We start from the raw sequence: 13,830 nt of genomic DNA, 5'->3' as shown, positions 1-13,830 counted from the left end.
ATGGCTCCATCCCTCCCCGCAGATCCCTCAGCATGCTTGTTTCCAGGCACATCCTCCCAGGCTTTGGCAGGACCAATGCCTACAAGCAGGGCTGCCATACCCCTACTACATCTTTTACAGCCTGTGGCTCTGCTTTGGGGGTGTAGAGAAAATGTGATGAATGCAAAGCAGGACTCTGCCAGACCACACCACTTGGGAAGTGTTGCAATAGCTGCGTGCTGAGCCTCAGCTCCATGCCCAAAGAGGGAGACAAAACTGTCTCACATCCACCTGCTTAGTGGAACCTCCTGGAGTTACTGATGTTTAAGCTCTTTTTTCTTGTTTCACTCCTCATGCAAAGAGGAGGAAGGCAGGGGGAACTAACCATTCTCCTGCCACTGTCATCCCACCTGTGAGCAGCTCTCAACCTTACCTATTCAATGCAGCAGCCATACCTCCTCATCTGCAAACTGCTCATTTCCACAGCTGCTTCCAACAAACACAAGCCCTGCCACCTCTCCTCCTCCTGAGCAATCAGGGCCTCCTGGCTCACTTCCCACCCACCAGGAAGAGTCTAAAAGAGGAAGATCCATACAGATTGTCATTCCAAGCAGGTCACACATCTGAATTCTCAGCTGTTACAGGGTTTATGATTAACAGGCATGCCACAGTGAGCACCCAAGGTCTCTGGTCACTGTAACCGTGTGCTGAAGTTCAGGACAAGTGGATTGATGTTTGAAAAGAAAGGCCACTGAGTTCAGAGAAATCCAGGGGATCGGGATCATGTAGTGGTTTTTTGTTTTGGTGGGTTTTTTTCCTGCTTCTTGAAAGAGATTGAACATAATGATATTTCTAGCCCTGCAGCTATGAGCAGATAGATTCCACAAAGCACACAGAAGCAGTGCTACCCTGCACATTTGCATGCAGATAGGAAATTTGGTAAAAAAGCATGGGTTTGGCTGCTGTATGTTACCAGAGGAAAGGTTTGAGTCAAATTTGGCACCAGACATTTTCATGTAACTCTCCTGAGACACTAATTACCAAAGCCCAGGTTTTCTCAGTAGCAGAAGTCAGATGAAGTCCAAATGACTTGCAGAGAACAAATCTCTAGACCAGAAAACAAGTTCCACGTCTCAGACTCAAGCATGTTTTTAAAGCTTTACAAATGGCTAACAACCAGCTAGTTATTTCACACTCCTCTGTAATTCAGCCCAAATCCAAAAGAGCCTTTACCTTAAGTACCTGGGCCTGTCTTTTGTTCCCCAGCATATGTATGCATGCACATTCAGCTAAGACACGCTTATCTAAGAATCATCACAGGGAGTCAAGACATCACGTCTGACCTGAAGAAAAATCAATCCAAGTGAGATTACAGATCTTAAGAAGTGGAAATTTAGATATAGCTACGGAGAATAGATTCCTTGTTTCCTAAACTACTGCAGTACAAAATTATCACTTCCCATCAGAGACATAATGTATGTTAACACCTGATGATGCTCAGGGAATTAATGCAAACTCAGACTGATTTTGCAGAACAGTAGGCTCAATACTTCACAACTAAGTTCTCCAAGTTGCTTCTCCTAAGGCATTGTCAGAGACTCTGGGGACTCCCAAGTGCATAACACCACAAGTGAAAATTAGGACAGGTCAGACAGAAGCTTTATTAACTATGGTCATAGTGAAAGAACACTGGGACAGCATCTCCCCCTCTGCATCCCTGCCAAGTGATTGCAGAGACACAAACTATGGACTGTTTCAGGGGAAAAAAGAAAAAAGAGGTGAGGAAAAACAATCATTTCAATATTAACAAAGCCAGGTATCCATCCCTGAGAGGGATGGACTCCTCAAGTAGCTTGCTAACCACCACAATTCAAAGAAGGAATGAAACAGTAAATAGCAAGACAATGTGGGGAGGTGGCTCTTGATGGAGCCCATAGGAGTGGCACACCCAGTATTACCCTAGCTCAGAAGTGGGGAGTTGGAAATGATCACAGGCTGTTAGCTTTTAGTCCAAAGGAACATTCTTTTGGTTAGGATAAACTTCTTAGACATCTTAAATATTGGATTTCACATTGCGGTGGTAAAATTAATGAAAGGGCACTTCCAGAAAATAAACCTCTATTGACTCATATTCCCCCAGTAATTTCTGTTCCCTGTAGCGGAGAGGCACAGGAATCACTTCGCCGGCTGCTATCCTGTCTCTACATTACATCCACAAGCTCAGCTGATGTGACAGTAAACACAGCTTTTTAATTAACAAGTTTCTTTAATTTCAAAATGTGCCCTCTAAAGGACTCCTCTAAGAGGAACTGTTGAAACGAGTCTGTGCCACTTTGACATTTTTGTGAGTAGCATGAATGAGAAGAAAAATTGAATCCTCCTACTACAGATATGTGTAAATGGGCAGCAGAACAAGAGGAAAAAAAGAATTATTTGGAATACATAGTAAGGGAAGAAAGGAAGGCAAAGTCTTCAAAAGCACTCACTACAAATATAACAACTCTTCTCCCACTGGAAGTCACTAGTAAAACCTGCAAGCTTCGCAAGGAGAACAGGGTTAGATCCCTGTTCAGTGCATTGCAAAGTCCCAGAATTTTATTCACAAGCAGACATCATCCTGGGAAATAACCACCTCTGATTAAACAACATGATCATATATTCTGAAAACACTAATTGAAGCTTTTAGCTTGCTGGCAGCATAAGCCTCACATACACACACAAAAAGTGAGAGATAAAAGGGAGTTTCCTCTTACAAGCACAGACCTGGGCAGCAGGAAGGAGATCACTCCACCCACCTGAAGTCATCTAGCCTTCAAAAGGTTCAAGACCCCCTGCATGTGTCTTGATGTTACTCTCTAACACAACCAAGCCACTCTGCAGGCCGCGGTAAGCATTTCTGAAGTCCAAAGGGGGCTATCCAGGGGCTGCCTGGAGGGGACAATCAGTATTGTGTCACAGCCTCCTGCAGCAGGAGAGGCAGCTCACTTCCAGAGCTGGGCAAAGGTCAGCCACTTCTAGCTGCCCTCACAGGCTAGGCAGAATCAAGCCATAAGGCAGTAAAACTAAGAGGCCTCAGCCCACGCTGCCCTGTCCAGCAGAGGCTGCAGAGATGCAGCTGCAAGACTCCCAGTTCCAGGCATTTCTCCTGTTCACCTCAGACACCTCTCTCTATCATCTTCATCAGCTCACGACCCTATACCCCATACATACATCTTCACTTCCTATCAGACATGGCTTCATTCATAGGTCCACAACTAATGGAGAACAAGAAAGATGATCTTTGACATGCCTTTCTATACAGAAGGTATAAGGTCATCTTTATCCCATGCAGGGGAGATGGGAGTGAAAGAGGGCTTGATTCTTCTTGTTCCTGTTTGCAAAGGAGAACCAAGAAATTCAGTTCCCATTGCTGCAAGCCAAAGCAGACCCACACAAAGCAGTCTCTCCTGGTTTACTGTTGTTATCATAAAGACTGCTGTGACTGTTCACCATGAGCTAAAAAGGGAAGCTGTTGCTTGCTTTACAGCACATCCCTCCCACCTGCCCCAGCCAGCAGAAACCCCACTGCAGGCACAGCCAGTAGTGCTGTGTTGGTATAGAAACACGGTTTCTCAAAGGTGGTCACAGGCTTCTCAGAGCAGCACTGCAGAACCTTTTTCAGAATAAATGAAACCTGCAGGATAACTGGGAGTTAGTGTCACATCTTAGCAACAGTCCCTTAATTTAAGGGGTAGAAGAAAGGCACTTGACATCAAACCCAAAGAACTTTTTATTTCTATTTCCAAATCTCTGACTGCCCCTCTTCTACAGCCCTAGCTGAAGGCAGGATTACCTAGTTGCTAGAGGTCTACAGCATTCAGGGTTTACATTTCCAGCTCTGATTATCTTCTCACTGTGAAGCCTCCATTTTCATTATCATCTTATGCTCGATTTATTTTATGGGTAAATGGCAGGCTAGCCCAAAGATGTTTCTCAGAGTACACGTCTTTACAGCACTCAGAACAGTACTGAATTTCTAGGGCCTCTGCACTAGAGGCATGCAGCTCGTTAGGTGATTTTCAGGATGAAGTATCCTCATCAGGTTGGGTGGAATATTCACTAGGTTTGGCTTCCTTTTACTAAGCTGCTCATTTATTCCAGGGCCTAAATTTACAAGTCCTCAGAAGAGAAACAGTGGCTGTGCACAGAGAGGACTTAAGCACTCCTGATAATTACTAAAAGAGGTCAGGACTGTCTGGAAACCACTTGTAGGAAAAGCAAGAGAGGCCAGATTCAAGGTCAACTTCTCTAATCCAGCATCACAGACATCCAACATCTACCACCCCATTTTGAAAGAGAGACAAAAGACACACTGACAGAAAAAAGGAGCAGTGGAATCAGTCAGGTCAGATTTGCAGATACTACATGGGGAACCTGTGGCTATTCTGTATGCATCTCATCTATCATGCAATAATAGAGTACGCTACAGAAGGCCAAGCCCTACAGAGGGTAGCCTGCAGTTTGAGGAAAGATGATGTCTTATTGCTCTAATTACCCATGGAGGAATTTTTATTATTTTATGGAAACAGAATACCTGTATCTTTACCACATGTCAAAACGAAGAAGTTAATGAAAGCTGAATTGGAAGGCCAACATTCAAAAGAAAGTCCATAAGAAAGGTTTCAGGGTTTCTCAAAATAACAATACACAACCAAACCACTCCTTGACCCTGGGAAAGAGAGGCATTAGCTGCCTGTGGTTCTGCACACACAGGTTCTGCCCACTGGAACACAACAAAGAAAATGCAGTTTGAGTCTGGGGAATACAAGGCTAGAACGACCTTCTTCTAGACTAAGAAAGTATGAAGGGGTGAAGGCACAAGTCAACAAGAGATTTCCAAGAGGGGAAAACAAAATTTATAAACCCTCTTGGCCAAAACCAAGTTTGTCCTCCACAACTATATTCAACACAGATCTCTTCTCTTTGATGTAAATGACAAAATTCCCAACTATAACCGAACAAGAGTAGGCATAAGGGCACAGTGCAATTGGAAAGACAAAGCAGAAGACACTTGTGACTCACGGCCCTCTCTTCCCTTTTATAAAAAGGCAATATAATGCCAAATAACACAAATCTGCCCTGAGACCATCTGCGCTTGCCTGTTTTGACGCATTTCCCAGACAAACTGAGCAGACCTGTCTCCCCACCCATGCTGCTCAGCTTTAGCTTTCCAGAGCCAGCAAATATTATTCAGCATCATTACTGTGTTACTACACATGATCTTCAGCTCTGTTAGCTGCTCCAGAGCAATCAACACAAAGCAGTTTCATCTTCTCAGCCCACCAACCTCAAGACAGTTTAAAGCACATCTAAAAAGCAGACTTACCTGGCTTGCTTCCTTCACAGTCATGCCCCAGTTGGCCTTTGGTGTTCAAGCCACAGGTATATACTTCCCCATCTTCCAACAGGAACATGGAGTGGTTTCCTCCACATGCCACCTCCTTGACATTTCTGTCATGAATGAATCCATACACCTGCGGTTCAGGAATGATGACCTGGAGGTTGCTACCTATCCCAGGTTGTCTGAAAGACGAGTATCCCCAGCATAGCATTTTCTCTCTTTTCAGCAAGTCATGTATCCTTCCTGGGCGAGAGAAACAGGGGAAGGAGTGTGAATGAAGCAAGTACCCAACAAGTGATCCTACAGAGATAAGCTCCTCAGAGCAGGAGGCGGAAACAACCAAAAAAGGCATTCCCTGCATGTCTGTCAGGCTTGTGGACTGCCAGTAAAAAGGGATTTCCACCATTACACAGACAAAGAGGAATTAAGAAAGCTCAGCTCAGGTACTGAGTCAGCACCTTCGTGCCCTGGCCATCTCCATCTGTAGGGCAGTAGAAGTATTCTGAAACTCTGCAGACCTGAGCTTTTATTTCAGAAAAATCACTGCTTTGAAAACCAAAAACTAACCAACTCCCCAAACCAACTGTAATACTTTTTAGACTAACAGGTCCGAACCTGGACTTTTAGAGTTATAGTGTTATATTTGGAACCACTGCTTAAAGAAATCTTTAAAAATTATCTGAAAGGTGGTCAGACTAGTCCTGAACAGACCAACCTAGGTATTTGTGGTGTACTGGCCAATGCAGAACTGTATTATTTCTGATAAATCCGGATTAAGAAGTATTTTGCTCAACTGAACACATTCTTGCAACCCAAGTATGTGCATGTACACACACACATCCCTAAACTGCAGCAAGAATTTCTCAAGAAGCAGCCGTTCACATGGAGCAGCACACTGACAGCTTGGCCCTGACAGCAATGGACTGATAACATTGATGCAACTTGCCAGCAGTCAGGCATTATCTTTTGTGCTACACTCAGTGAGAGTCAGGGATTTCAGAGAGTGGGGTAACATGGGAAAGGAAAAAACATAGCAATATAAAAAGCCCAAGGAATTACTCAGCCTGAACTTGATAATGACAACAGGATGCTAATGCATAAAAGCTGGGGGGAGGGAAACCACTTTCATTCCAGAAGAAGCATGTGAAAGACTTTAGTAACACTCCCTTGTCAGTCCTCATCTCAATAGGTTTGGGTTATTTGTTAAACAAGCTATACTAATAAGACATTAAGAACTCCTCTGCTTGAACCAGAAACCGATTAAAGCTTTTTTTTGTAAAGGGAAGAAGAAAGAAGAGGCAAAAATAAAAGATCCAAGACATCAAGTCTTATGACTCACCACACCAAGTTTTAAACTAAGGCAATTTACAGCAGCATCATTTACTATCTTAGCACAGGATCAAAAAAGCAAAACATAACCCTTGAAGCACCAAAGATTCCTCAGGGAAACAAGATTCCTCCTCTCCTATGCAGATAGGAAACACATGCATTCCATTTGTTTCCAAAGCCTGGTGCTAATTCAAGCTCCAGGTATTAGCAATAAAGCCTTTCCTAATCTAAGCCCCAAGCAACAGGTGTTCATCTCACCCCACTATCCTTGCCTGTCAGCTGTGGTCACGCAGTCAGGTGTGGTCCCTTCCACTGAGGCAGGACTGAGCTGGATGGAGGAGGAAGAGGATTGGATTTTCCAGTTGTACTTCATCAGCGGTGCAATTTCCTACCACTAACCATTTACTAGGATCTCTTATTAGGTGCTTTAAAGCATGCTATGAATCCCATTTATCTCTAACAGCCCTTGCTCCTTTATAGCATACAATTCATTCACATCCACACATGTGCTTATCACTGGTCAGCTCCAAAGCACTCAGAGGAAAAAGCAGGAGGTTACAAGGCTCTGTCTAGTTAAATCAGTCATTGTGTACACTCTGTACTTGGTTGCCCTCAGCACAAAAGCCTGATGGAAGATACCCTCTACACTGACTACGCTATTACCTACGCTAAGAATAGGAATGCCGTGGGACACAGTAAAATTGAAGTGCATGCATGTGCTTTAAATGACAACTGCTATATTTATAGTGAACTTCACGTTCTGTCTCAAAAAAACCCAGCATAAGCAACACCCTGAAGGTGGCAACACTAAGGCAGGGAATCATTTCAAAACTGTCATCTTAAACAGCAGAAACCTGGGACTGCCATTTCTCTCAGCCTGGGGAATTACCTTGTTATGAAGATACAAGCAGCACAATACCCGCAAACCTGAAGATCCAAAGATCACACTCCCTGCTAGTATCAGTGGATGTTGCCTCTGAGCTGAAAAGATTTCACCACTATGACTTGAACTACAATGACATTGTACAACATGAGCTAAATATTAATTTGGGATATCTTTCTAAAAGGGTTCCTGAACAGTCTGCTCCCCATAGACTACCATCATCTTTCCTAGTGCTAGTTTCATTTAAAATGCTAAAAATATTTTAATTACTTTCCTTGTGTTCATATTCCACACAAGAAGTTGCCGTAATGGGCAGGGGGATGCAACGTGATTGGTAAGAGATGGTTTTCCTCTAGGTAAGACTATTTAAAACAGTAGAGTTCAAACTCCCAGTAATTCATATGCACACTAGGGTCATATTTCAGAGGAGTTCAACCCTCATTCATGCTAGTGGCCACATTTTCTGAAGCACCCTGAAGTTTAACAATCCCTACGGCAGACGATGAGGGATGCCAGACCCCTTAGAAAATCCGATCTTAACTAGATTTTTGGTTAGTTTTTTTAAATTATCTCCATTGAATCCCACCCCCCCATCCTCCAAACATTTTGCTGATAAATCCCTTTGCAGCCCTATTCCAAGGAGACAGAGCAGCACTTTCCACTCAAGAGTGGAAAGTGGCTATGTTGGTTTTCATTTGAGTGTATGGGCACAGCTAAATATTTTCCAATGGCCTGGTGAGCCACATTTTTAATTTACTTATTTTGAAGACGTAAGTCTTAATACATCATGTATTCAAGTAGGAGCTGTGTCCTGAAACACAACAGGGCTTCAAATGACAATTTCACACTCCGTTTCCAATCTGGTTAAGGCAGTTACTCTTCTCTGACATTAGTGGAGAAAGTAAAAATGCATGTTACACTGCAAACTACCTCTACAAGCTGCACACTCTCCTTATACTGAAACAATTATATAAAAAGTTTCTAGTGTGGGCAGGCACTAACACAGACATGTGTCTGCACATACACCAACACATATAAGATATAGATCAGGTTCATATTCATTTATCTGAAATTTTAAAAGTGACTAATTATTCCTAGCGCTCAGCTCAATACACCTTAAAAAAGTTGGATTTTTATCTTCAGAGAACAAACCCTTACAGAAGGTGGTTTGTTTGTTTGTTTTTTTAAATACATCAGTTAGGGCATTAAAGTTCCCAGTCCCTTTTAAAAATTGGATTGCAAAAAGCACAAGAGCTGCAGTACCCAACCACATCACCTATTCCTGTTTCTTCACAGATCACAACACAGCCAGCTTGGTATTCACGTTTTAGAGATAAGAACAAATGCAATGCAGCAAAGCTGGTCATTTACAGAGAAAAAGGGGAAGGGGGGAAGGTATAACCCAACATCCTCAAACCCTGATATTCCAGGAATAATTCACCATCAAAACAGCAAGGATGTACACAGCACAGCCAGAGATAGGAAAACCTCACGCTGTGGGGCATATTTTGAGGAAATCTATTGTGGGTGGAAGATCCACCCTCTGCTACAATAAGGCTCAGCTTACATACTAAGTATATATCCTTTGGTGACAAAACAACCCTGGTGGTTTGGTAAAAATAATAACGCTGTATCTAAGATCATGACAGGATGTGTTTTATTTTGCTTTTTTTTCCCTCTTTTCTTTCTTTTTAATAGCTGTCATGACACACACAGTCTCTTCACACAATCATACAAACATATTCTAAAGCCATAGCTGTGACCGCAACTGCACCCTTTCTGGGAAAGTTAGTTAAGTAAATACCAACAAGCAACACTCAAGGCTGAATGAATGCTCTCTAAACAAAGAGATCTGCCAACTGGCAGGGCATGAATAAACAGTTTTTTCCTTCCCTGTTGTTTGTGAGATTTCAGCTAGCAAATGTGCTCCTTTTATCAGCATTGCCCAATAATGAAGGAATTTACTGCTCCTTTCTGCCACTAAGCCTCCAAGCCCACTTTCTTCTTCCTTTTGCCTTCGTTTTACTCCAACTTAGTGTCCAGTGTAGACCAGGCCATAGAGCAAGAGAATGCAAGGTGTAACAGCGAATAAGTTAAAGCAGAAACAGAGCATTTCCATTGTATAACCACATGCCCTCAGCTAGAGGCAACCCCATAGAAAGCATTTAAAAATAGATAAGGTCAAACAAGACCCACATCACCTCCATTTTGCAATCCCAGTAAGAACACCTCCCTGCCTTCACCCCAGACACAGGCTTCTTGGCTTCCGTGCTCGCTGCCGCTGCTTCCCACACCCAGACCGGCCGTTTCCAGCGAGCTCTGCGCGGCCCGGCGGGCACACCGACCCCCCCGGCGCCAGGGAGCGACAGCAGCGGCCTCGGAGCCCCGCGGCCCCCGCCCCAGCACCCCACGGCAGCAACCCCCTGCCCACCCCGCAGCCAGGCGCGCCAGGTGATTCAGCAGCAGCGCCGACCGGCTCCTGCCGCAGCCCCGCTGCCACCCCCGGCTCCCCGCACCGGCCCGGAGAAGCCCTGCCCGGGGACGCGCGTCCTGCGCCAGGGAGGGCGGCGAGCAGGGGGGGCCGCGGGGCTCCGCCATGCCGCCGCGCTGCCCCGCGCACCCTCGCGCTGCCGCTGTTGCCTTTTAGCCCCATCTCCCACACACACAGTTTCGGTACCAGGGCCGGCAGCAGCCCTACCGGCGGCCCCGACGGGGAGCTAGGCTTTCCCTCCCCCGGCACTCGCCGCGCCCGGCCAGGCCAGGCCCGACCCCAGCGCAACGGGCCCGGGCCCGGGCCCACGCCGGCGGGGCTCTGACCGCGCCGAGCAGGGCGCCCGGGGCAAGCAGCGGCAGGCAGCTGCCGCCGACCCCCGCCCTGTTTCCCGGCGGCCGCAGCCGCGGCCCCGCTCCCCGCCGCTCACCTGCCGCCAGCCCCGCCGCTGCCGCCACGGCAACAAGGAAGTCCAGCCCCCTGATGCCGCCGCCGCCGGCGGGAGTGACGGCGCAGGACAGCCAATGGGAAGCGCGGGGCAGGCCCCGGAGCACAAATCGGCGGCGGGCGCTGCGCCTCGCCCCGCCCCGCGCGGGGTGGGGCGCGGCGCTCTGTCAGCCGGTGGGTCCCAGCCGGCGGTCGACGGCGGCGGCTCCCGCTATCCCCCGCCTCTCGCCCCCAGCCGTCTCAGCGCTTTCCCCGGGCCCGTGGGGCGGGTGCGGGAAGGCCCCCGCGCGGGGCACGCAACGCCCGAACAGCCCACGGCACCGGCCGGCGGCGGGCCGGGCCCGAGGCAGCGTGACGGGCTGTTTCAGGCTGGCGTCGCCTGGCCGGGCGTCTGCCGTGCCTCGCTCAGGCCGGGCCACGCCCGGCTCCCGGTGCTGAGGGGTTGGATGGCCAGCCTGGTGGAAGCAGCGGTGAGGAGGGAGCCAGCCGGCCCTCCGGCGTTCCCCGGCCTGCTGGCGTCTGGCAGTGCCTGTAGCCTGCTTCTTGGGGCAGGGGGGACGACACCTCCTCGGGGACGTTGTGTTGCCATTTCTGCCTCGTCCCCCAGGAAGGTCTGTTCAGGGAATCTCCTTTCCCCGAAGCCAGGGCACTGCTTGGGGTCAGAGCTCCTTGCGGTCAACCGGCATCCCCACGTTCCCGCTGGTGGGGAAATGCCAGGGAAGCTGAGGCTGCTGCCAAAGGCTGAGCGCTGTGGATATCCAGCTCACGCCGCAAACCGCGGCCGAGGGTTGTGACTGCAGGGATTTAGCAAGTCTTACAGGCTAAGCAGATCAGTAGCTGCACTAAAGACAATAGAAATCAATGGGCAAAGTTAAGCGTACGCAAATATTCTAGAATTTAAGCTATTCTAAACGAAGGTCTCGAGGGAAAGCCAGCTTTCCACTGTTTAAAATTACTCTCGGTTTTGTTAAGCACGAAATATCACTTATTAATAACAATAGTGAGTTCCTTTCCCCTCCCCTTTTTTTCATCTTGCATTTTACGTGGCCTCTAGGCACCTGGCAGGCTTGTTTGTTTAGGAACTCATACAGAGTTTCAACCTTAGGAAAATATTTGTGGTCAAAGTATAAATCTCTGTTGGGAGAAAGAGGGGGGAAAAAGAGGCCAATGAGCAAGCAATTACATAACTCCCGAGTACTCATTTTCTGATTTTAATGCCATCCACTAGAAAAAGACTCTGCATGCCACAAGAGCAATGCACAAGCTGGATCCCACTCAGACTGTCAAAATGACAGTCAGTATTTGAGCAAACCACACAGAGATGTTTGCAAGGGCTCAGGGTGGGGGGAAGAGGTCCCTAAAGTAAGTCGAGTGCCCACAGTATTCATCTCCCTTACACTACATCTCTGACAGTTTGCAGTGTTTGCATACTTAGCATGCAATGTGTCATGTATCAGATAAAAATTCACCTGTATTTGCATGCATCATGCATGTTTAGCATAAAAAGAGCTACTCTCTAGTGTAAAATTACACCTGTGACGTAATAGCTTTTACTTAACCAGTGTTACAAACAGCTTCTGGAATAACTGAAAGCATAGAGAAAAAAAATATTTCCTTTGTTTGTTTTTGTTTTATTTATTTCATCATCTGGAGACCTTTGCAAAATAGTCAGCGTTTCCCTTTACACTCGGTTTCCTCTGTTTCTGATTGAGTAGTCAAGGAGGGGAAGATACACACAAAAAAGTGAAAAAAGAAGTAGATGAGGGAGCAAAGCCCGGAATTTGTCTGAGGGAGCCAGGAATCTCTTGCTTAAACCAATTTCTAACTGCTACGTTTCAGGTTTGTGGAGAACTTTCAAGGCTGGTCCTTCATAAATGGGTAAAATCAAATAAAGACACCAAAATAAACCTATTCTGTTTGTGTCCCCACACTCCACTGTGCACAGCTCCCTCTGGAGGCTGCTACTTCTGCTGATTTCTTCATAAGAGCCCAGGTTTCATCGCACCATGGGTCCTCCTGACCTGAGGGTGGTCAGGCTGGGTCAGGCTGGAGTCCACATCTCCCTGCTGGCTAAGGGCTGCCCTAGGCAGGCCCATGGCGAGGTTGGACCTTCTCCAGAAGAGAACATGCAGCTCACCATTTCCTTGATGGGTTAGGTCATCCAGAGATCAGGTCTGAAGATATCCAGAGACGCCAAAATCCGCAGCTCATCCTGATTTCCAAAGCACCTCTCTTCTCCCCCAAGCAGCTGAACAGCAATCCAGTGTCAAGAACCACATGGGCAAGCATGTGGTGAGCTCTCCTGAATGTTGTGGCAATACAAGTTATTATTCATCAGAGTTATCTCCACAAAGGAAGACAAGGTGGCTGGCAGCTTTCACCTGCCCTGTGAACCCTCTTCCAGTAGGTATATTCCCCCAGAGTCCTTCACTAGGTGCCGTTAGCCTTCTGCTCCAATGGGCGATGGCACGGACCTTTTAACAGGGCTGTGCGGAGGTGGTGATGCTTTATGCCTGCTCAGTCCTGCCTGTTGTCAGAGCTGTTCACCGATACGGCAGCCTGAGGAGGGGAGGAAAGCTAGCCGCAGAGCATGCCACCGCAGGGAAACTGCCCGCGTGCGCCACAAGTCTATGCCCCAGGCATCTGGGCCAGAAAGCTGTTATGGGTAGGAAAAATCCTTCTGTGTGGCCATTGATGTCTCTGTGTTGCTCTGGAAGCAATGAACTCTTCTGTATTTTTTCTTTTTTGGCCGTTTCCATGTTAGGGAAGAGCTTTTCAGAGGGGCTCATCTGGGGATTAGCCAGCCAAGGCGAGGTCCCGCTACCTCCCATGGAAGTGGTATTCTTGCGTGGTGTCCTCTGCAGCAAAACCAGCATGAAGCTCACCCCAACACACTTCACCAGGCTACCTCCTTCATTTCTCATGGCTTACAAGCTGACGGGGTGTCCTGATTGCCTCAGATCCACCCTGGTTACATCAGCTGCTCTGCCAGGCTCTTGCGCTTCTCTACAGGTGACAATCAGATCAGACGAGTGGTCTAAAAAAAATTCCTGCTGCAGGTTCAATACACTCTTGCTGCCTGTATAAAGCCTTTTAAAGTCATAGCTGAGTGCAAGGCTCACTCACGTTGTATTCCCCTGCATACTTTATAATGAACACTGCTTGAGAAAACGTGGACACAGCTTGGTGCTCAAATTCACTTCAGAAAATGACAGAGGAGCGCTCTACTCTGCTCCCTCTGAAGGTCGGGGTTTTTTTTACAAAAGCAGGGCTTATTTGAGGACAAATTAAAAATAGCCTTGAAAGTTAGTCTGAGCTTTA

At 47.1% G+C, this 13,830-nt stretch overlaps 1 protein-coding gene across 3 annotated transcripts in view; it reads right to left on the bottom strand.

Moving 5' to 3' along the window:
• The window catches only part of HERC3 (HECT and RLD domain containing E3 ubiquitin protein ligase 3), a 53,053-nt gene extending 42,519 nt beyond the window's left edge, over positions 1-10,534 (bottom strand). For all 3 annotated transcript variants that reach the window (XM_076336739.1, XM_076336740.1, XM_076336742.1), the window contains exons 1-2: positions 10,493-10,534; positions 5,345-5,602 (exon numbers count right to left, since the gene is read on the bottom strand). In XM_076336739.1, coding sequence (XP_076192854.1) covers positions 5,345-5,570 — 226 coding nt within the window. In that variant the 5' untranslated portion in view covers positions 5,571-5,602; positions 10,493-10,534. The remainder of the gene's footprint in view (positions 1-5,344; positions 5,603-10,492) is intronic.
• Between the last annotated feature and the right edge of the window lie 3,296 nt (positions 10,535-13,830).

The sequence above is a fragment of the Aptenodytes patagonicus genome, chromosome 4, assembly GCF_965638725.1.
Source record: "Aptenodytes patagonicus chromosome 4, bAptPat1.pri.cur, whole genome shotgun sequence".
In the NCBI taxonomy this organism is placed as follows: domain Eukaryota; kingdom Metazoa; phylum Chordata; class Aves; order Sphenisciformes; family Spheniscidae; genus Aptenodytes; species Aptenodytes patagonicus.
Note: the sequence above shows the minus strand (reverse complement) of the source record. Positions and strands in the feature narration are given on the sequence as shown.